This window comes from Pleurodeles waltl, chromosome 1_2 (genome assembly GCF_031143425.1).
Source record: "Pleurodeles waltl isolate 20211129_DDA chromosome 1_2, aPleWal1.hap1.20221129, whole genome shotgun sequence".
In the NCBI taxonomy this organism is placed as follows: Eukaryota; Metazoa; Chordata; class Amphibia; order Caudata; family Salamandridae; genus Pleurodeles; species Pleurodeles waltl.
The window spans coordinates 507,819,847-507,843,832 of NC_090437.1; the positions used below are offsets into that span (position 1 = coordinate 507,819,847).

Consider the following 23,986-nt stretch of genomic DNA (forward strand, 5'->3'; position numbering starts at 1 on the left):
GGCTGTGGCCCTAGCTCAAATGGGGTCTCCTGGATCTGATACCAGATCCAGAATGTTGCCGGCTTCACACAGTGTACCTTTTACGGCGAGGCTCCGGATATTGACGCTCCTGCTGCCACCATCACCCACCGGTGGAGCCAGCCCTATTCTCATCAGAGAGCGCCCACAGGTGACAGATCATTACCTGAGCCTTTGCTCGATCAGCCAGGCACTGTTGAGGAATGGGATGGATATTTTAGACCCTCTAGAAACCCAAATGGAACCTTCGTAGTGATATGAGGAACTAGGAGAGGCCAGTGGACTGGATTCTTCTCGAGATACTGGCTTTTTCTGCCCTCCTTCTGTCCCTACCTAGGAAGGTTCAGCATATGCATTGGTCTTGCGTAGGGCAGCGGAAGTCCTCTAACTGCCCTCGGTGCAGGTGAGGACTAACCTTCAGATAGAGGTGCTTCAACCAGGGACTTCCTCCTTGGAACGGATTTTGCCTTTTAACAAAGCCCTCACTGATGTCCGGCTGGGGCCGTGACCAAACCCAGCACAGGGGCTCCTGTAAACAGGACAATTGGCTGCTGTCATTGTCAAGCACTGGGCAGCCCTGGTTCCCAGCTCCTACTGATCCTTGTTTCCTCAGCCAACACTCCACCCCAGAGAGCTTGGTAGTCCAAGCGTCCACTTCCCAGGACACCTTCCCTTCCTCAGCTCTGGATCAGGAATCCAAGAGGCTGGACCAGCCTGGGAAGTCGATGTTTTTTTTCCCTAACAGCCCGGCATTGAGAATGGTAAACACCTCATGCTTATTGGGCTGTTATTCCCATACTTTATGGGATACGGTGGCACAGGTGCTGCCTCAGGTCCCAGAGGACGCATGGGTCATTCTCTCAAGCAGTTTAAGGATGGGAGAGACCAGCAAAGTTTACCATAAGGTGTAGTATGGACACGACTGACTCGCTGGGTAGGGTAATTTTATTAAGTGGCCCTTTGACGCTAAGCCTGGCTACGATCATTTGGCTTTTCAAGGGATGTCCATGTAAATCTTATGGACATGCCCTTCAATGGGTCCTGCCTATTTAGAGAAAAGGCACACACTGTGCGAGCACCTAAAGGACTCTCGAGCAACGGCCAAGTCCTTAAGCCTCTCAGCGATCCCTCGCCCATTGTCTGCCTTTTGCCCCCTTCTGTGGCTTCAGGAGGGGCATGGTGCTGCAACACTCACAAGTTAGCCACTGTCTACTGCCAGGCCCACAGCTTGGACGAAGTCGTGGTGCTTTCAGAACCAGAGGGTCTGGCCAGAAGTCATCTGCATGTATGTCCAGTTGGAGAGAGGATTCAACATTTCTCTCACTGGCGGTCTGTAACATCAGACAATTGGGTCTTGAAGATCATACATAAGGGCTATTCCCTCCCCTTCCAGTATTTCCCTCCCCCAATGTCTCCCTCAAAAGAACTGCTGATGGAGGATCATTTGGTTTCGCTTCAAGAGGAAGTTTCGGCACCCTAGGCCAAGGGAGCCATAGAAAGGGTCCTGATATCAGAAGCAGGCAGTGGTTTATTCCTGCTACTTTCTGATACCTAAAAAGAACAAGGGTCTTTGCTCTATTTTAGACTTATGGGACATCAATCTCTTTCTCAAGAAATTCAAAATGCTTACTGGAACTCAGGACTTGTCTGCCCTAGCTCGAGAAGACTGGATGGTAGTGCTGGATGCGGAGACTGCCTGTAAGGAAATGCCTCCTTGGCATGGTTGCCCCCTGACTTTTTGCCTTTGCTGATGCTATGTTTACAATTGAAAGTGTGCTGAGGCCTGCTAACCAGGCCCCAGCACCAGTGTTCTTTCCCTAACCTGTACTTTTGTATCCACAATTGGCAGACCCTGGCATCCAGATAAGTCCCTTGTAACTGGTACTTCTAGTACCAAGGGCCATGATGCCAAGGAAGGTCTCTAAGGGCTGCAGCATGTCTTATGCCACCCTGGAGACCTCTCACTCAGCACAGACACACTGCTTGCCAGCTTGTGTGTGCTAGTGAGGACAAAACGAGTAAGTCGACATGGCACTCCCCTCAGGGTGCCATGCCAGCCTCTCACTGCCTATGCAGTATAGGTAAGACACCCCTCTAGCAGGCCTTACAGCCCTAAGGCAGGGTGCCCTATACCATAGGTGAGGGTACCAGTGCATGAGCATGGTACCCCTACAGTGTCTAAACAAAACCTTAGACATTGTAAGTGCAGGGTAGCCATAAGAGTATATGGTCTGGGAGTCTGTCAAACACGAACTCCACAGCACCATAATGGCTACACTGAAAACTGGGAAGTTTGGTATCAAACTTCTCAGCACAATAAATGCACACTGATGCCAGTGTACATTTTATTGCAAAATACACCCCAGAGGGCACCTTAGAGGTGCCCCCTGAAACTTAACCGACTGTCTGTGTAGGCTGACTAGTTCCAGCAGCCTGCCACACCAGAGACATGTTGCTGGCCCCATGGGGAGAGTGCCTTTGTCACTCTGAGGCCAGTAACAAAGCCTGCACTGGGTGGAGATGCTAACACCTCCCCCAGGCAGGAGCTGTGACACCTGGCGGTGAGCCTCAAAGGCTCACCCCTTTGTCACAGCCCAGCAGGGCACTCCAGCTTAGTGGAGTTGCCCGCCCCCTCCGGCCACGGCCCCCACTTTTGGCGGCAAGGCTGGAGGGAACAAAGAAAGCAACAAGGAGGAGTCACTGGCCAGTCAGGACAGCCCCTATGGTGTCCTGAGCTGAGGTGACTCTGACTTTTAGAAATCCTCCCATCTTGCAGATGGAGGATTCCCCCAATAGGGTTAGGATTGTGACCCCCTCCCCTTGGGAGGAGGCACAAAGAGGGTGTACCCACCCTCAGGGCTAGTAGCCATTGGCTACTAACCCCCCAGACCTAAACACGCCCTTAAATTTAGTATTTAAGGGCTACCCTGAACCCTAGAAAATTAGATTCCTGCAACTACAAGAAGAAGGACTGCCTAGCTGAAAACCCCTGCAGAGGAAGACCAGAAGACGACAACTGCCTTGGCTCCAGAAACTCACCGGCCTGTCTCCTGCCTTCCAAAGATCCTGCTCCAGCGACGCCTTCCAAAGGGACCAGCGACCTCGACATCCTCTGAGGACTGCCCCTGCTTCGAAAAGACAAGAAACTCCCGAGGACAGCGGACCTGCTCCAAGAAAGGCTGCAACTTTGTTTCCAGCAGCTTTGAAAGAACCCTGCAAGCTCCCCGCAAGAAGCGTGAGACTTGCAACACTGCACCCGGCGACCCCGACTCGGCTGGTGGAGATCCAACACCTCAGGAGGGACCCCAGGACTACTCTGATACTGTGAGTACCAAAACCTGTCCCCCCTGAGCACCCACAGCGCCGCCTGCAGAGGGAATCCCGAGGCTTCCCCTGACCACGACTCTTTGAATCCTAAGTCCCGACGCCTGGGAGAGACCCTGCACCCGCAGCCCCCAGGACCTGAAGGACCGGACTTTCACTGGAGAAGTGACCCCCAGGAGTCCCTCTCCCTTGCCCAAGTGGAGGTTTCCCCGAGGAACCCCCCCCTTGCCTGCCTGCAGCGCTGAAGAGATCCCGAGATCTCCCATAGACTAACACTACAAACCCGACGCTTGTTCTAACACTGCACCCGGCTGCCCCCGCGCCGCTGAGGGTGAAATTCCTGTGTGGGCTTGTGTCCCCCCCGGTGCCCTACAAAACCCCCCTGGTCTGCCCTCCGAAGACGCGGGTACTTACCTGCTGGCAGACTGGAACCGGGGCACCCCCTTCTCCATTGAAGCCTATGTGTTTTGGGCACCACTTTGAACTCTGCACCTGGCCGGCCCTGAGCTGCTGGTGTGGTAACTTTGGGGTTGCTCTGAACCCCCAACGGTGGGCTACCTTGGACCAAGAACTGAACCCTGTAAGTGTCTTACTTACCTGGTAAAACTAACAAAAACTTACCTCCCCTAGGAACTGTGAAAATTGCACTAAGTGTCCACTTTTAAAACAGCTATTTGTCAATAACTTGAAAAGTATACATGCAATTTTTATGATTTAAAGTTCCTAAAGTACTTACCTGCAATACCTTTCGAATGAGATATTACATGTAGAATTTGAACCTGTGGTTCTTAAAATAAACTAAGAAAAGATATTTTTCTATACAAAAACCTATTGGCTGGATTTGTCTCTGAGTGTGTGTACCTCATTTATTGTCTGTGTATGTACAACAAATGCTTAACACTACTCCTTGGATAAGCCTACTGCTCGACCACACTACCACAAAATAGAGCATTAGTATTATCTCTTTTACCACTATTTTACCTCTAAGGGGAACCCTTGGACTCTGTGCATGCTATTCCTTACTTTGAAATAGCACATACAGAGCCAACTTCCTACACTGCCCATTTATCTCCATCCTGCCTGCCAACAACTGGTACCTGCGGTTCAAGGCAGGCCATGATAACATTCAGTTTACCTTGCTGCCCTTTGGTCAGCGCCCCTCGGGTGTTCACAAAAATGATGGCAGTGGTTGCTGCTCATCTACGCAGGCAAGGAAGTTCAGTCTTTTCCTACCTCGACTACTGGCTGTTAAAGGCTCCTTTGCCCCAGACTGTTGTCTCCCATCTCCAGACCACCGCAGACCTGCATTCGCTGGGGTTCACTATACACTTGCTGAAGTCCCACCTGACACACTCTATGATGCTCCCTTTCATCTGAACTGTTCTAGACAGTGCAGTTTCAGGCTTATCCCACTGAGCAGCGAGTCCAGGATAATCCGGCTATGATTCCGATGTTTCGGCCTTTCCTGGATTTCAGTGAGACATACTCTGAGTCTTTTGGGCCTCCTGGCCTCCTGCTGCATCCTACTAGTAAATCGCGCCAGATGGTGCATGCGGGCTCTCCAATGAGACCAGAACTTCCACTGGGCATAACACCAGGGAAAGCTCCTTGACGCGGTTCAGATCTCGGAGGGAACTGCAAAAGACCTGCAGTGGTGGTTAATAATCCGCAAGTGGGTCAGAGGCAGACTACTATCTCTTCTCCAGCCGCTTATCACAGTAGTGACAGATGCATCACTTCTGGGATGAAGCAGCCATCTGGGAGAGGTGGAGGTCAGTGGACTCTGGTGGAATCCAGACTCCTTAGCAACTTTCTGGAGCTCTGGGAGATCCGGCTAGCACTGAAGGCATTTGTTCTTGTTGTCAAAGAGAAGATAGTACAGGTGTTAACACATACTACCGCCTTGTGGTACTGCAACAAGCAGTAGGGCTTGAGGTCGTGGACTTTGTTGGGAGGTCCTGCATCTGGACATGGCTGCAGCATCAGGGTATAGCCCTGGTGGTTGAACACCTGTCAATTTCTCTGAACGCCAGGGTGGACAAACTCGGCCCTCAATGCCTAGCCGATCACGAGTGGCATCGCCATTCGGAAGTGGCACAAGGACTTTCAACAGTGGGGAGAGCCTTTGCAAGTCCTCTTCAGAGGCGAGTAAATCTAGCCATGTCAGCAATATTGTGTGCTGAAGGTTCTAAGGTGGCACTCGCTCAGAGACACCTTTCTTCCCGAGTGCAGCTCAGGACTCCTGTACACCTTTATGTCCATACCACTTCTGCCCTGACTTCTGAAGATCAAGGCCCCGGTAATCCTTGTGGCCCCGGTCTGGACATGGGGAGTCTGGTATCCAGAGTTTTTGAAAGTGAGCATCGATCCTCCAATCTGGCTGCCTCTTTGGGAAGATCTTCTGTCGCAGGGGCAGGTTTTCCACTCAAACCTGTCAACTCTGCACCTTCATGCAGGCCATTGAGCAGCGGCAGTTGACAGCCTTTTACCTTCTGGACAAAGTCTGTGAGGGTGTTCTGGCAGCCAGGCGTCCCTCCACCAAGATGTTATACACCTGCTGTTGCAAACACTTTGTGGATTATTGTACAGAGAGATCTATTGATCCTCTTTCTGCCTCTCTGATATCCTTCTCTTTATTGTGTCCCTTGCCAAGCAGGGATCTGCATTGAGCACACTCAAGGAATATCTTTCTGCCTTATCTGCTTTTCTATGGCTGCCTGATCATCTTTCTCTTTAACTCACCTATTATAAATAGATTGCTTAAAGGGCTTTTACATACGTTTCCTCCTTCGGCCTTTATTATGCCTCAGTGGGACTTAAATCTTCTCACTTCTCATGTGAACTTTTGAGCCACTGCACAACTGTCTCCTCTCGCTGCTCACCATCAAGACTGCCTTAGTGGCAATCACATCTGCCAGAAGGGTCAGTGAGATGTATCCAAGCTGTCGTATCTCACCATGTTCCCATACGAAGTTGTACTTCGAACATGTGCCTCTTTCCTACCTAAGGTAGCGACCCCATTTCACCTGGGTCAGAATATCAAACTGCCCACCTTCCTTGCTCCCCCCACATCCCTCTAAGGAAGAGTCACTCCACCAACTGGACCCAAAAAGATAGTTGTTGTTCAGCCTTGACCGCACAAAAGAGTCCAGGGTGGATGACCAACTCTTTGTGGGGTGTGTGGGAGCAAAGAAAGGTTGGGCAGTGTGGAAACTAACTGTTTTGTGCTGGGTCATCCTTTGCATTAAAATATGCTACTCATTGGCCAACAAGCAGCCTCCTGAAGGCTTGAGCCCATTCCACCTGGAGCAAAGCTGCTGCTATTACTGCATTAGCACGAGATGTACCAGTCCTGGACATCTCTCAGGCAGCAAAGTGGGCATCTCTGCATATTGAGGTACTGGGTTTTTCAGAACCGGTACTGGTCCGGTAACCCAGCGGTGCCAGGGTACACCCAAAGACCTCGGGTACTTTCCTGATTCAGACCACAGAAACTCAGTGTAGGAAGTTGGCTCTGTATGCACTATTTCAAAGTAAGGAATAGTATGCACAGAGTCCAAGGGTTCCCCTTAGAGGTAAGATAGTGGCAAAAAGAGATAATACTAATGCTCTATTTTGTGGTAGTGTGGTCGAGCAATAGGCTTATCCAAGGAGTAGTGTTAAGCATTTGTTGTACATACACATAGACAATAAATGAGGTACACACACTCAGAGACAAATCCAGCCAATAGGTTTTGTTATAGAAAAATATCTTTTCTTAGTTTATTTTAAGAACCACAGGTTCAAATTCTACATGTAATATCTCATTCGAAAGGTATTGCAGGTAAGTACTTTAGGAACTTCAAATCATCAAACTTGCATGTATACTTTTCAAGTTATTCACAAATAGCTGTTTTAAAAGTGGACACTTAGTGCAATTTTCACAGTTCCTAGGGGAGGTAAGTATTTGTTAGGTTAACCAGGTAAGTAAGACACTTACAGGGCTTAGTTCTTGGTCCAAGGTAGCCCACCGTTGGGGGTTCAGAGCAACCCCAAAGTCACCACACCAGCAGCTCAGGGCCGGTCAGGTGCAGAGTTCAAAGTGGTGCCCAAAACACATAGGCTAGAATGGAGAGAAGGGGGTGCCCCGGTTCCGGTCTGCTTGCAGGTAAGTACCCGCGTCTTCGGAGGGCAGACCAGGGGGGTTTTGTAGGGCACCGGGGGGGACACATTTCCACACAGAAATTTCACCCTCAGCAGCGCGGGGGCGGCCGGGTGCAGTGTAGGAACAGGCGTCGGGTTTGCAATGTTAGTCTATGAGAGATCTCGGGATCTCTTCAGCGCTGCAGGCAGGCCAGGGGGGGATTCCTCGGGGAAACCTCCACTTGGGCGAGGGAGAGGGACTCCTGGGGGTCACTCCTCCAGTGAAAGTCCGGTCCTTCAGGTCCTGGGGGCTGCGGGTGCAGGGTCTCTCCCAGGCGTCGGGACTTTAGGTTCAAAGAGTCGCGGTCAGGGGAAGCCTCGGGATTCCCTCTGCAGGCGGCGCTGTGGGGGCTCAGGGGGGACAGGTTTTGGTACTCACAGTATCAGAGTAGTCCTGGGGTCCCTCCTGAGGTGTCGGATCTCCACCAGCCGAGTCGGGGTCGCCGGGTGCAGTGTTGCAAGTCTCACGCTTCTTGCGGGGAGCTTGCAGGGTTCTTTAAAGCTGCTGGAAACAGAGTCGCAGCCTTTCTTGGAGCAGGTCCGCTGTCCTCGGGAGTTTCTTGTCTTTTCGAAGCAGGGGCAGTCCTCAGAGGATGTCGAGGTCGCTGGTCCCTTTGGAAGGCGTCGCTGGAGCAGGATCTTTGGAAGGCAGGAGACAGGCCGGTGAGTTTCTGGAGCCAAGGCAGTTGTCGTCTTCTGGTCTTCCGCTGCAGGGGTTTTCAGCTGGGCAGTCCTTCTTCTTGTAGTTGCAGGAATCTAATTTTCTAGGGTTCAGGGTAGCCCTTAAATACTAAATTTAAGGGCGTGTTTAGGTCTGGGGGGTTAGTAGCCAATGGCTACTAGCCCTGAGGGTGGGTACACCCTCTTTGTGCCTCCTCCCAAGGGGAGGGGGTCACAATCCTAACCCTATTGGGGGAATCCTCCATCTGCAAGATGGAGGATTTCTAAAAGTTAGAGTCACTTCAGCTCAGGACACCTTAGGGGCTGTCCTGACTGGCCAGTGACTCCTCCTTGTTGCTTTCTTTGTTCCCTCCAGCCTTGCCGCCAAAAGTGGGGGCCGTGGCCGGAGGGGGCGGGCAACTCCACTAAGCTGGAGTGCCCTGCTGGGCTGTGACAAAGGGGTGAGCCTTTGAGGCTCACCGCCAGGTGTCACAGCTCCTGCCTGGGGGAGGTGTTAGCATCTCCACCCAGTGCAGGCTTTGTTACTGGCCTCAGAGTGACAAAGGCACTCTCCCCATGGGGCCAGCAACATGTCTCTAGTGTGGCAGGCTGCTGGAACCAGTCAGCCTACACAGCTAGTTGGTTAAGTTTCAGGGGGCACCTCTAAGGTGCCCTCTGTGGTGTATTTTACAATAAAATGTACACTGGCATCAGTGTGCATTTATTGTGCTGAGAAGTTTGATACCAAACTTCCCAGTTTTCAGTGTAGCCATTATGGTGCTGTGGAGTTCGTGTTTGACAAACTCCCAGACCATATACTCTTATGGCTACCCTGCACTTACAATGTCTAAGGTTTTGTTTAGACACTGTAGGGGCACAGTGCTCATGCACTGGTACCCTCACCTATGGTATAGTGCACCCTGCCTTAGGGCTGTAAGGCCTGCTAGAGGGGTGTCTTACCTATACTGCATAGGCAGTGAGAGGCTGGCATGGCACCCTGAGGGGAGTGCCATGTCGACTTACTCATTTTGTTCTCACTTAGCACACACAGGCTTGTAAGCAGTGTGTCTGTGCTGAGTGAGGGGTCTCTAGGGTGGCATAAGACATGCTGCAGCCCTTAGAGACCTTCCTTGGCATCAGGGCCCTTGGTACTAGAAGTACCAGTTACAAGGGACTTATCTGAATGCCAGGGTGTGCCAATTGTGGATACAATGGTACATTTTAGGTGAAGGAACACTGGTGCTGGGGCCTGGTTAGCAGGGTCCCAGCACACTTCTCAGTCAAGTCAGCATCAGTATCAGGCAAAAAGTGGGGGGTAACTGCAACAGGGAGCCATTTCTTTACACTCAGTCTTCTAGGTGAAGTCAAAGATCGAATTTATTGGCTGCAGCCAAGTAACAAGCGTCCTAGAAGTACAACAGCACGGTTTGTATGTTCTCAGGAGACTCTGTTTCAATGCAAAGTCAGGTTTCCTTATATACAGTTTTTTAAGCTTCAGGCAAACATTCTTGACATTTTGGTTGGTCATTCACATGTTTTCACTACAAAGGAAAAAACAGTGTCATGATGAAACCTCATATTTCATGTCATCCAACCCATAATAAATTACCCGGCAAGGCCTAGTATTTTACATCAGATAAGTGTGGACCCCCAATAAAAACGGGCACCTCCCCCTCGTAAAGTAAGAAGAAGAAAAGAGCAGGTGCAGGTGTGCGCAAGATTAGGCAGGGTGTGTGAGCGATAATAAGGGTTTTATGGCATGGTGTGCCTTGATGCTATCTGATTCGGCCACTGGGAGAGGGACTGACCAAACAGGTTTGGCCTGAGGCAATGGTTCCAGCTTGCCCAGGTCAGAGAAAAGTCAATCAAGGTGTACGTGTCCTTGGAATCAAATCTGACTGTATTATAAGCCTATGTGAGGGCAACTTTTAAAAATGGCTGCCGTGTATAAAATGGGAGCCACGAGTGCAGGACGAAAATGGCGATTTCGCGCTGAAAACGCTGCTGGAATTGAGCGAAAATGCTCATGCTTAGTGTACTAGTCATTATCGGTCTTTTGATACTAAAACCGTACTGCTGTGGCAAAGTAAATTACATGGGTCCAGAATTTTTAGAACCACAAACCCTCCTTTTGCCCTTACATAGGCAATAAACCTATTCTCATGCTAATCTGAGTCCAGGTCTATGTTTATAAGGCCATGAAGATGTTGCTGGAGCAAAATTCTAGTACTTGGTAACTCTCTCTGGACAGGTCTCCTCAAACATGAAGTAGCACAAAAGGCCACATATGGCAGGACAAAATAAGGAATACCTCTATCTGCAGTAGGTGGCATAAGATCACACACCCAACAATTAGTGATGTTCACTACTAACTAGTGTTGATGCAGAAACTGTACAAAAGAATTTCTTACGAATTCTGATCTTCTAACCTGCTCATGTTCAGGAAAAGGGTGAAAAGAGTGCAAAGAAACAATAGTAGGAAAAGACATAGGTTGGGAAGTGGGTGCAGAAGTCAATTGAGTAGAGAAAAACAATCCCACCCATAAATGACAACGTCATGTTTAAAAGACACTAGAAAACACGTTATTAAGAACATATAGACAACGGGAGAAAGTAGTGACCACTATTACAAATGAAATAATTTTTCACAACCCTAACCAAAAAGCAAATCCTAAAATTATCTAGTAACATTTTTAGGGCTCCTCTGCATTTCAGTAATTTTTGTATGTTCAGGTGGAACAGTGGTGACTCTCATCAATGCTCTAAGGTGAAAAGGGGGTACTCTTTCCACAGAAAATGGACTTTATTCTGCTTTTACTAAACAGAATAGTACTTTAAAACAATGCCAGCAAAACAATCAGTCTCCTAACACCTAGTCTATACAATCACACGGAAACCTCTTGTGAAACCAACTATGCCCAGAGTCCGTTCAAAAAGCCTCTCTGGCAGGCTTCTATTGTCCATCAAATTTTCTTTTGTTGTTTTCTTTCGCATGGGCCTCTCAATTCAGGCCTCTTCGTGAGAAAAGTACTGCTTAGTTGGAGTGCCCTCCTGGCAAACACCCACAGCTCACTCGAAAGTCTCAATGTCTTAAAGCAATGCACCAGTGTCTCTCCTCTGTGGCAGACACTACAAACAATGTGCTCTTCATTGATCAAGGGCACAAATCATCTCGTGCAGACCCAAGCACCATTAATTGGGAAATAGCTCAAGCTCAGCAGCACTTTCAGACTCCCAACACTCATTATTTAGTGTCAGAGGACGCTCAAGCTGCTCTTTCATGGGCACCACAATATAGTGCCTTTTTCTAAACTTGAAATCTCCGGTGCACTGCCCTTCTTCTGTTGGAGCAAAGAAAAGGGGGTGTGTGGCCAAAACTCAGGCCAAGGGGCTCAAGGGATTGCACACTGTCAGAGGTTACCAGCACATGACAGGTAGAGAAATGAAACCTCAAAACAGCTCTGCCATCAACAACAGGAATCCTTCTCTTTAGCTCCTTTACACTGAAACTTTGGCTCTGCGATGTCCAACGCCGTCTGATGGAGCAAGTACGATACCATGCGCTGGCGATCGCTGTCCAGCTTTGATACTTTCTGGGTGCTGAGACTGTAGGGCCAAGACGTCCGTCTTTCATCTGTAGCTGTCACTGATGAGAATTAGGCTTAAATCAATGTCCTGCAGGTTATTATGACTTGGTACCCGCAGAATCTAGTGACGTAGGAAATGTGCCACAGTTGTTGGTTTCCTTCAATTTAGTAAAAAAAAACAGTTCATGGTTTTTAACAAGAGGACTGCAAGCAGGTGGTCTGCAATCTTCAAAGGAGTAGCCATACACCATGGGCATAAAATACAAAGACAAAGGCAGAAGGGCAAAACAGGGTCTCTAGCATCTTTAATTGGGTTCTCTCCATTATTCTCTGCCATCTATAGCTACATGAGAATTCTATCTGAATGGATTTCCTCACACAGTGGCATTGTCTAATGGAGTAAACACATATTTTCCTCAATGATTAAGTCTAGGTGTTCCTCCTTATCTTAGAACATCTCAATAGAGAAATCACATGATACCGATTATCAGGGACATGTAGAAACCTTCCTTTAAAAACTGCATCAGGTGCACTATGCAATACACAGGCTAATAGTCAAATGTGCAAACAAAAAGACCAGAACTAGAGGGTCCTGATATTTGCATGATTAGGACACATCTGATCCCACCAAAAATTAAAGTAGCAGGAACAGAAGGGAACCGAAAACCAAATTAAAATAGACATTGAAAATTCGTCATGTTCAAAAAGGTAAACATAAGATATCTCCTATTGAAATGGAAAACTTGTCTTACTATAATATTGAGTCCGTTAACCAGTCTATCGCTACCCTGACAGTCAGGCTGGAAAACATTGAAGCAGGCCTAAGGCAAATTCTTGAAAACCAGTCTGGTCATACCAAAGGGAATTATACATAACATGGGGGTCCCTGGTACATTACTGCAGTCTGGAAATGTGAACCTGAACAATACATCAATAATAAGAAAAGGTCTGACTGGTGAAAGGAATTTGAAAAAGAGAAATGGGACTAGGACATAGCTAAAATCTCAATAACTAAGCATGATACGACATTGGTCAGGGGAAGTAACAAAAGAAAAAATCTATAGGAAGAACAAAAAAATTATTTGGGTGATAGTCAGGCATGTGACACAACACCGAGAGTACGGGTGATACACAAAGGCCAAAGTTACACAAATTTTAACTCTACCGTTGGTGACTACACCATATACGGTACTCCTAGCTAATGTTTCAGTTCCTTCTTCAGGAAAAAATGAAAACCTGGTTTTCTTTTAAGGAACAAAAGCCATATGCTACTTAGGAAACAGAACATCATTAACTAATGCAGGGGTGTGGAATTTATTAAAATATCTACTTGTCCAGGGGACAGGTTGCTTCTCAAATCTACTTGTCCTGTAAAAAGATCTACTTGTCCCTTTGGTGCCATGTAGTGTGGCGACAAATTATGGCAGCAATCTCATTATGTAAGAGCTCTGATAATAGCCTCTCTGATTATGCCAGGGCTACTACCTTAGTAGGGCTTGAATACTTGCAGTTTCAATCCCTACTGTAGCAATTTCCTTATTTTTCCACCTTTCTGCAGATCTGCATACTGGGGCTGGAGGAAGCAGTAAGCAATAGTTCCAGGGCTGAAATGCCTTTGAGTCTGCAAACCTACTAACCTGCATGTTTTAAAGATTTTCACCAGCTTCTCTCTAATATTTTCCCATAATAAGAAAGGTTGGACATTTACTCCTGACAATGGCAGAATTAGAACTTCTTCCAGGGTTGGGAAGAAAGTGGCTGGAGGGAAAATGAACTTGCAAATGCTCAATAGATTTTCACATAAGCAAATCTACACATCGTATTTACCCATGCTAAAATACAGTTCACAAATATTTTATAGGGGTACGACATATACCATGGGTGCACTTTTGTGACTTTCTTTAAGAATTTGGGGCCACATGTCAGTAGATTCAGATTTGCGACCCGCAAATTACGAGTCAGAGAGACTCGCAATTTGCGAGTCGCAAATCCGAATGTAGGATGGCACCATCTGTGATTCGCAAGGGCTTCGCAAATGCCCACCTCATGAATAATCATGAGGTGGGTCGCAATTTGCAACCCCCTTGCAAATGGCGGCCCTCACAGGGATGGTGGCCTGCTGGAGACAGCAGACCACCATGTCTGTGACTGCTTTTTAATAAAGCTGTTTTTTTTGTAATGCAGTCCGTTTTCCTTAAAGGAAAACGAGATGCATTACAAAAACGAAAAATGAAACATTTTCGTTTCATTTTTTCAGAGCAGGCAGTGTTCCGCAGGACCACTGCCTGCTCTGAAAAAATGTTTACAGTGACATTCACAATGGGGAAGGGGTCCCATGGGGAACCCTTCCCTTTAGCGAAAGTGTTAGCACCCATTTGAAATGGGTGAAAACTGCGATTGGTTTGCGCCCGTGTTCGCGGTCACAAAACAATCCTACATTGCACTGCGAGTCGCAATTAGGAAGGGAACACCCCTTCCTAATTGCGAGTCGCAAACCCGTTTTGCGATTCGGTAACCAGGTTACCGAATGGCAAAACTGGGTTTGTGCATCGCAATGTGCTTTTTGCACGCCGCAAACAGCGAAAGTCGCTGTTTGCGACATGCAAAAAGCTACCTACATGTGGGTCTTGGTCCCTAATTAGGTCTGGTGTTAACAAAACATTTTGTTTTTATTAAACTTCTATTTCTCTCTCTTTCGGCTGGCTTTACTGTGAGCGATCGTATTCTGCTCTTCCACAAGGAGCAAATTGGCACACAAAGTAGTTTTGTTCAGTGTCAGGAACTACAGTGGCAATCATTGACATAACGAAACTGGAGGGTGCCCCTTTGCAAAGAACATGGAGGATCCCCGTCTCCAGACTCACTCAGGCCAGGTGCTGTGCTGAAGGGGCCCCCAGGAGGGCGGCTGCGGGGCCTTTGTTATGCCACTGGTGGCAATGTGTGCTTTTAGAGTTCAAAAACGTTTTTTTTTTTTTTTTTTTTCCAGTGTTTGTTACAGTGTTGAGGGCCTGATAGCTCCCACAACAATAAAGTGTTACAAAAGCCATGTCAAAACAAGACACGCATTGATGAAACTAAAAGACTTATAAAAATATGTCAGATTAGTTGGCTTTGTCAGTGTTTGTTTATTTTCATGCTTGCCATAATCGTGTTGAAAATGGTTACACTGATTTTCCATTAGAAATATTTTTGGGAAATACTAGCATGCACCAACACATTTTACTAAATGACACTTCATTTGCATCTAATCAGAGAGCATTCTGGGAGCATTATACTTAGCCTCATAGCCTAAACTTTTCAAACGTGTATACACGTTTTTCTTTTTTGTACTGGAACCAACATCAGTAGTGAAGTGTGACCTTAAAACATTTATTTACAGCACTCACCCTAATAATGAAGGATTTCAAATAATGAACCATAAATACAAGTTCGAACAGCATTATCTTTTGGAAACACATTACCTCAACTGCAGAGAGTTCCACTCTCTGTAAACAGGCAGCCAAAAGGTTTGTGCTGCAGAGGGTTGGGCCTACTTGCCCCAAGGACAAAGTAAACATAAAAACTTGTTGCCCTTGACCCCAAACCAGATGTCCCGGGCGATGGGAATTCCACATCCCTGTAATGTAATATAGAAATTAGGCCACCTTGAGTCACAGATCTATAATTTCATCCTTAGGTCCAATCAAGGCTACATAAATGTAGGGCTGCCTGTTCCTTTAAGGGAAGGGGCAGTAACGTGACTAACTGCAGGTGACACACTTTGATCCTGTATATCTCTTTTTATTTTCCTTCAATACCGTTATAGCCAAATAGACATGCACTGGTGAAGTGTTGTCTTTTATGTTCACAGCATGAAATATCATTATCTGTGGAATTTAGTAACCAGAACAAGTTCAACCAACTGTTGCGTAGCGATGGGCATCGTCATGACCATCCCCTCACAACACAGGGGAGCTTGTAATAGTATCAAAAGCAGCAACAAACATGCAAAAAACAAATAAAAAATAATAAAAACGCACAAAACGTCAAGCCATCAGATATACTTGCTGTGTATCAAGCACAAAAAGCATAGACAAAACAGCATGTGTGAATAAGCGGTGACACACAACACCATGTCATGTACTTTATGCACTGTAAACCTGCAGCCCAAAACCCAATATTTGGGCCTGTTTAATTTGTCAGGTTTAAAATCCTTACCCTCCTTTTGACAGTAGATCACCAGGCAATGGAAATCTGCTGTCAAATATAACTTTACTGTTTCTCTTCTAACATACAGGACCAGCAAGAACAATTCATGATAGGACCAAATACACGAAAATAAATTTCCATTACTTAACTGTTACCCTCTTGTCAGTTACTTCGCAACATCAAGCCACCTTAGTTTTACCTTTCTAAAAGTAAAAATTGTTACACTGACACTCCATATTAATTTGGCACCTACAATTTCCACTGTGAAAAATAAGTCTTAATTGGCAAATTGTTCTCATTAAGGCATGTAGCCTTCAAAATTTTTTAAAAAAGGGCTGCATCTTATTTTCTTTCTAAGACTTAATGCAACACTTCGTTTTCTGTCAAATAAAAGCAACTAGCAGGCCTCATTTTATTTTTTTAGAGCGGAGACACAAATGTATCAGTTCTGCAGAGCATTTAACATGATGTTGGGACTTTCGAAGAAACCCCCTTTTTTTTATATTTTCCCTTTGGAATTAAGTTCTTTAATTGTATTGATGTTCTTCTGGAGAAACCAGAAATCCCACTTTTAGAGGCGTAGGGTCATTCTGCATTTCACAGAGACAAGGCCCTAATTTAAAAGGTCACAAGTGTCAACATGACAGCCTCCTCCATTGTTTATGGGAAAACTAAAGATAGCATCTCAGCAGCGTGACTTGAGCCAGCCTCTGTAGCTCGCCTAGCTTCTGCCACTCTGAATCTGTCAAAGACAGTAGGCCTTCCTATTTTCCTTCTAACCTGCAATAATTCACTCTATTTAAAAAGAATAATTTTTCCTTTTTAGGCGCTAAAAAAATTATCTCTATTTCCAGATTATTAAACTACATTTACTGTGAATAATTCTCAAACCTTAATAACACACATACCAGTTGTTAGAATAAATGCTTGTTGCAATCCCATGCAATGGTACATATTTCATCAACCTCGAATGAATGAACGTCTCAGTAGGCCCAGCTGAAGTTAGAACCTTCAACCTTGATATTAAAACAAGCCTTTGTACTGGCACATTGACTCATTGAATCATAAGAAGGCAAAACCTGCAAATATATATCAAACCTAAATGTATGCATTTACTGAAGCCCGAGACACTTTAAAAAGTACTCTGAATGAAAGAAAATGCTGTTTTAACAGTGCTTTTGCCCAAAATCGACTTTGATATTTTAGGCATTAAAAATCAATATCCTACAATTTTCTTGCATAATATGCATTACCAGAATGTCTATTACACAATCCATGAGTCAGCCGTTGAAAATATTAACTTTATACTTTATAGAAATGAGCTTGTTTGCTCTTGCGCCAAGGGAAAATTGCACATACAAATGTCATTTTAGCGGTGCAACATAACTTAAATTACATTTTAATGCTAGGAGGTCATAGTATAGGTATTAAGCTTTATAAATATTAAAAAACGATTTTGAAAGGCACTTATTTTTTTAATAATTTTTCCATAATTAATAATTTTCTTTAAAATAAAAAATAAAAAAAATTCTTTTTTTTTGTGATAATTCCACATATAAAAGCAAGCTGCATCCCTTGCCTATTATTTGGGATACATTAACTCACAAGCCTAAGCGCATAAGCCTAACTTGAAATGCGTCACATTTTTGCGCCACTTTCATTTAAAAGGAAGGTTATGCAAAATTCCACCCGTGTTTAACTGGTTTGCAAAAATAGATAATTTCGTTTTTTTTTGGGGGGGGGCCCCATTTATATCTATTGAATGTGTTTTCTAATTTATTAAGCATTTAACAGCAGTTTTGTATATGTGCACAATTGCTCATTCTATAAATTAAAGAGCAACATATAGCTATGTTAGCACATCACATGGTTCATTTCTGGATTTTTTCTAAGTTTCTACTTAATATTAATTAACCAACATTTTACTTAACGAACTGAAAACATCAAGAAGACCGACAAACACACATTGAGCTCATTTCAGATATAAACAGAAAACACTCAGGACACACAATACAGCGCGCTTTAGCCATTTTTCAGAATTAACGCCGTCGCAATTTACTTACAGAACCGTTTGCAGATCCTAGTTGTAAGTCATATTTACAAGAGAAAAGAAAACTTTTCTCAATAGTGTTCCAAAAAACTGCAAAAACAGCCTCACAGACATTTATTTCCAAGAATAGCGGACCCATACTTTATTAAACGTGATGGGGCCCACTCCGTGCTTCACATATAGCTCATAGGTTGGAGTTCCAATCGGAGGAACCGGACATGAGTCCTCCAACCGGGAGTCCCTTTTACAACCAAGACAAAACAAATTTCCAAGTCTGCTAAGACCAGGCATCTTCGCTCACTAGTCTAGCTTCAAACTTCAAAGGATTATCGTTTACAATAGTCTCGTGAATACATGAGTCCTTCGGCTTTGGTACTTGCAAGTTCCAAATCAAAGTGATCCCGAAGGGATACCAAACCAAATGTCCAACTAAGGACCAAACCAAGTGTCCAACTAAGGAATGGGAGATGCTCCACTTATACTTAACTGAAAATATCGATGACGTCACCAGAAGACTCGTCTTATCGTTTCGCTCTACCAAACATCAAGGGTCCAAATCAGGGCGATAGCCAGGGCAGCAGTCCTTTGTAGCCGTCGGGAAGCGGGGAACCTCGCAGCAAAAACTTTCGGACCACGTCGACATGCAGGGGTCGATGAAGTGGCGGCCTTCCTCCAGAATTTTCACACGAAGCTCCCCACGGACCTCAGGCTTGGACCGGTACCGCTGGTATCGCCCCACGTTGGGCGCCAACTGAGGTACTGGGTTTTTCAGAACCGGTACTGGTCTGGTAACCCAGCGGTGCCAGGGTACACCCAAAGACCTCGGGTACTTTCCTGATTCAGACCACAGAAACTCAGTCTTCTAGGTGAAGTCAAAGATCAAATTTATTGGCTGCAGCCAAGTAACAAGCGTCCTAGAAGTACAACAGCACGGTTTGTATGTTCTCAGGAGACTGTGTTTCAATGCAAAGTCAGGTTTCCTTATATACAGTTTTTTAAGCTTCAGGCAAACATTCTTGACATTTTGGTTGGTCATTCACATGTTTTCACTACAAAGGAAAAAACAGTGTCATGATGAAACCTCATATTTCATGTCATCCAACCCATAATAAATTACCCGGCAAGGATTAGTATTTTACATCAGATAAGTGTGGACCCCCAATAAAAACGGGCACCTCCCCCTCGTAAAGTAAGAAGAAGAAAAGAGCAGGTGCAGGTGTGCGCAAGATTAGGCAAGGTGTGTGAGCGATAATAAGGGTTTTATGGCATGGTGTGCCTTGATGCTATCTGATTCGGCCACTGGGAGAGGGACTGACCAAACAGGTTTGGCCTGAGGCAATGGTTCCAGCTTGCCCAGGTCAGAGAAAAGTCAATCAAGGTGTACGTGTCCTTGGAATCAAATCTGACTGTATTATAAGCCTATGTGAGGGCAACTTTTAAAAATGGCTGCCGTGTATAAAATGGGAGCCACGAGTGCAGGACGAAAATGGCGATTTCGAGGTGAAAACGCTGCTGGAATTGAGCGAAAATGCTCATGCTTAGTGTACTAGTCATTATCGGTCTTTTGATACTAAAACCGTACTGCTGTGGCAAAGTAAATTACATGGGTCCAGAATTTTTAGAACCACAATATGTTTGACAAACACTACTGCCTGGACAATCCGATCCGCAGAGACGGGCATTTTGCAGGACTTTAGTTTAAGGTGAATTTGTCCACAGCCCACCACCAGGATGTTATGGCTTGGATTCCTATTCTAAAGTAAGGAATCTGCTATCAGATGAACAAGTTACTTACCTTTGGTAATGCATTATCTGGTAGAGACTATCTAGCTGCAGATTCCTTACACCCACCAATGCCTCCCCACTCTGCAGACTCATTTACTAGGGTTAAGGATTGTCCCTTCTAGGGCCCTTGTTTTTCGCACTGACAAAACTGGTTTCTTTCCATGGCTCTGTGCTTCTGGTGTGGACGTTTTGGGAAAAGTGATTAACATACGTGCATGTGGGTTGTGCTTTGATATGTGACCGTGACGTCAGACTGCTCCAACGACGCCGATGATGCCACCCTGATCTGAACGACAGCACCTGACAGCGCACGCATGGGTATTGCTTAGCAAAAGTTCCGGATTCCAAGCTGATGTCTGTAAATTCTATGGTAAGGAATCTGCAGCTAGATAGTCTCTACCAGATAATAAGTTTCCAAAGGTAAGTAACTTGTTCTTTAAGACGTTCCTTTATGCTTAGATATTTTACAGATTTAGTTATGTGCCGATATATACTCTGACTTGTGCCATTTTTGTTTAATTGGAAAGGAACTACGTTGGCATGTGATGTTGCTGCCTACCTTACCATAGCATCACTGTATAACTTAAAAAAATAATAATTTTATATCCTAAACAATGTACCTTCAAATGAAACTTTTTAAATTAATATTGAAGGCACTGATCTTAGTATCTAATTTAAATATGATGTCCAACTCACACATGCAGACATTCCCATCTTTCCCTCCTCTCAATGACCTATATCTTTTTCAGGGAACATTTTGGTGTGGACTTAAGAGGTAAACGATTAGCAGTCCTAGTTTTTCCCTGTAGAGTGCCCACCTTAATCATAATGTCATTGTTACCATTGCTGAATCTCCAATAGACCTTTCTCTTGGTTTTTGGTGATCCTGTACATACGTAGAACTATTTAATAAAGACAATTTTGGTGAAGAAGATAAATAAAAATGAAGGAACTTTACCTTAAAGTGAAATTTGGGATTAGTCCTCTTAAGCCACTAAAATGAAAGTGACCCTGTACGTTAAGTGACTAAAACACCTTGCTAGTCCCCATATGTCTAAGTGAAATCTTTTTCTGTTTATTTCACCAGTTCGGCAAGCTTGAGCCTTGAAATATCCCCACCTAAGAAAGAACTGGAGCTAAAAGTAGAATCCATGGAAAACCAGCTAAAACTATTAGTGCAGGAAAGGGAAGCTGAAATAGAGCAGAGAGATACACTGGTAATGGAAAATTCCAATCTACAACAAATGATAATATCAAAAGAGCAAGAAAATAGTGGAATTGTGAAGAGACTTGAGATGACAGTTGCTGAGCTGGAACAAAAGCTACTTGCTGCTAATAAAACAAATTCAAGTGATTATAAACCGAGCTGCCCCTCGGACTCGCCTGACCAATTAGTAGAGAAACAGCATCCTGACTCTTTTGAAGAACGGGCCATCCTAGAAGGAAAAAATGCAGAAATGGACAGTGCATGGCATGACCAGGTGGAGGCTTCTGAAGCAGCAGGTTGGCAGACTGAACTGCTCAGCAAACATGCAGAAGAGAAAATGGTGCTTGAACATAAAATAATGGATTTGGAAGACATGATTGAAAGGATGACCAGTGTTCAAAGACAGGATAATGAAACACAAAAGGTAAGTTACTTTTAACTTTTCTAACTTCATTCTCCTGAGACAATTTTATTAATTAATGACTTATAAAACAGCTTTAAAACTTTAATTCTGTGTTTTTAGTCAGAATTGCATGTATACAAGACATACCTGCATGCCTTTCTAATGTTTTGTTTTTATGGATCACACACTACACCCGCCATCCTATTTATAAAGTATGTGTGCGCTTTTGTTTCCTTATTTGTAAATATTCTTTGTTAATTATGTTAATAGCGAGGTATATATTGGCTCTGATTTTCTCAGCACTAATGAATAATTGTCCTTAGCTCCCTAGTTAGGACCTTTGTAAGTGCACCCACTGTACGCACCATGCGTAAAACCCTGTTTTTTAAGCAGGGACACCAACTACATGCTTTGTCAAATTCTAGCCCCAGATAGAAGACGGAACCTACTTTTGGTAAAGTTAGTTCTATCCGCATAGGGCGCGTCTTGGTATTTTTAGGGCCACAAACCAATCCAAAGGTCTTCGAGCAGTTGGTTTCCAGGTCTAAATTTTTCATGAACTCAACAAAACTATCCTCTAGCAGTTTGAGCCCATTTGCAGTCATCGCCAGTAAGACTGCATCATCCACATACATTTGGGCTGGAATGGCGTTTTATTTTGAAAGCTGCATTTTAACTTAAGCATTTATGCATATTTTGGAGCAGTCTATACTATATCACGTGTAAGGCACGTTCAAAATAATTACTTGCATTTTCACTATTTTCCACTCCTCCAACCAAGATTTAATTCTGTGGCTGTCTGGTTACACAGACATCTAAATAATAGAGGTGTTATAATGTACTATAATGCATTTCCCACAGTTTCAACTTTCTTAAATTGATTTTTAATTTAAACTGTGCATTACTTTACTTTATGTAGATATGTAGATATCTGACGGTGAAACACCAAAAAAATACACAGAATGTTTTGTTTTTTAGCCACACCTTTGGCCCCACACTCACTGCCCCTGCCCGCATTGCATGCAGCGCCACAGTTCCCATACTTACGTTTTTCTTTTTTCAAGTGCACTTTGACCGCTGTTTAAAAGTTGGTATTCCGAGGCCAGTAACTGGCCACACAGCCAAAAGTTCGGTATCCCCGAAATGACTGCTACGGAGAGCAGCTTCCAAGGCCAAGTTTATCATCTTTGACTTTTTCTACTTGGAGTGTTTTACAGCTGTATTTTAGTGTAGTTTAATTTTCCTCGATAGTTCATTCATTTTAGTAACTGTCACAACAACAGTACATTGTCCAGTAGTTCACTGTGGCATTGTATCATTTTCCAGTGACTGATTTTCACCTCAACAATTCATGTCTTTACTGTACCCCCTTAATATAGTTTTGTCTTAAAAATGTGAATTTCTATGTAAAATAAACTGCAAAATCAAATGGGGATAATGATTTCATACTTAAAGCTTCATTAGCTTACTTTTTATCTACAGCTCTCCAATGTGAGTGATCAATGGGGTCGCGTGTCATTTTTTTGCTTCTATATTTACAATAAGTGTCCCACACTGCACAGGTGCTGCTCCCCTGCCCCCGGCCAAACCCTTGGACTGCAGGAGGCGCAGTGTCTGAGCTTCCACGTGAGACCACTGTAGTAGGCCCTTCTGTAAGTTGCCACCAGGCTGCTATCAGCGATGGGCAGTCCCATACCATATGGTAAGCATTAGCTTCCGGTGCCGCACAACGAGAGCACACAGGATCCAACGTGGGTAGCATGCGTGTAATGCGGTATGGGGATAAATAGGAGTGGTGAAGATAATTGAATTGGGTGTAGCGCAGCCTGGGGTTGCGAAAGACGTGTTTAACCGTGGAAAGTGCTGCTGCCCAGGCCTTCTGCGACAAGGGGGTAGTGAGTACTTCATCCCAGTGAGCGCAGCCAGCCTTGAGGCTCGGGCAGGCCGCAACCAGCAGTGTATTATAGAGCCTTGATGTCACTTTTTTGGTGTCAGTTATGGATAGCATCAGTGCAAGCATCTATGATGTCTGTGGCTCTACATCTCCCATATCCCAGGTGTACCGTAGCAAGTGCCTTATTGTACAGTAGGTCAGGAAAGTGCCAGTGTGTATACCTGTGTTGTCCCTCAGTTTGTCAGACGTTAGTAGCACGGTCTCAGAGTAAAAGTCACCCACCCTCACTAGATCTGCCTCCCGTCACGGAGCCATATTGTGGTTTTCGAGCACAATGCAAGCCTTAGGCAAATGTGAGAGTGGTATCAGTGGCGAATATGGTATGTTGGGTTGTTTGCAGTGGATATATCTCAGCCAACATGTTTTGGCAGCGTCCAGCAGGATGCTGCCTCGGTAAAAGGGACGTGCTCCATCAGACAACCGAGTATATGTTGGTATCTGGGTCAGTGTGTTGGAAATTACCGTTTGCTCTGCAGTGTGGGGTTTCCCCATCCAGCTGAGCGGCCACTGCAGCAGCGTAGTAGAGTTAGAAATTGGGCATACCTAGGGCACCACTCTCATGTGGGCATTGCATTGTGATCAGTGCCACGTGGCTACTATCCTTATCCCACACCAAATCGCAAAAAGC

At 45.0% G+C, this 23,986-nt stretch overlaps 1 protein-coding gene across 5 annotated transcripts in view; it reads left to right on the forward strand.

Moving 5' to 3' along the window:
* CENPE (centromere protein E) overlaps positions 1 to 23,986 on the forward strand; it is a 1,295,748-nt gene that overhangs the window by 171,517 nt on the left and 1,100,245 nt on the right. For all 5 annotated transcript variants that reach the window (XM_069241483.1, XM_069241500.1, XM_069241509.1 and 2 more), the window contains exon 16: positions 20,882 to 21,425. In XM_069241483.1, the coding sequence (XP_069097584.1) occupies positions 20,882 to 21,425 (544 nt within the window). The remainder of the gene's footprint in view (positions 1 to 20,881; positions 21,426 to 23,986) is intronic.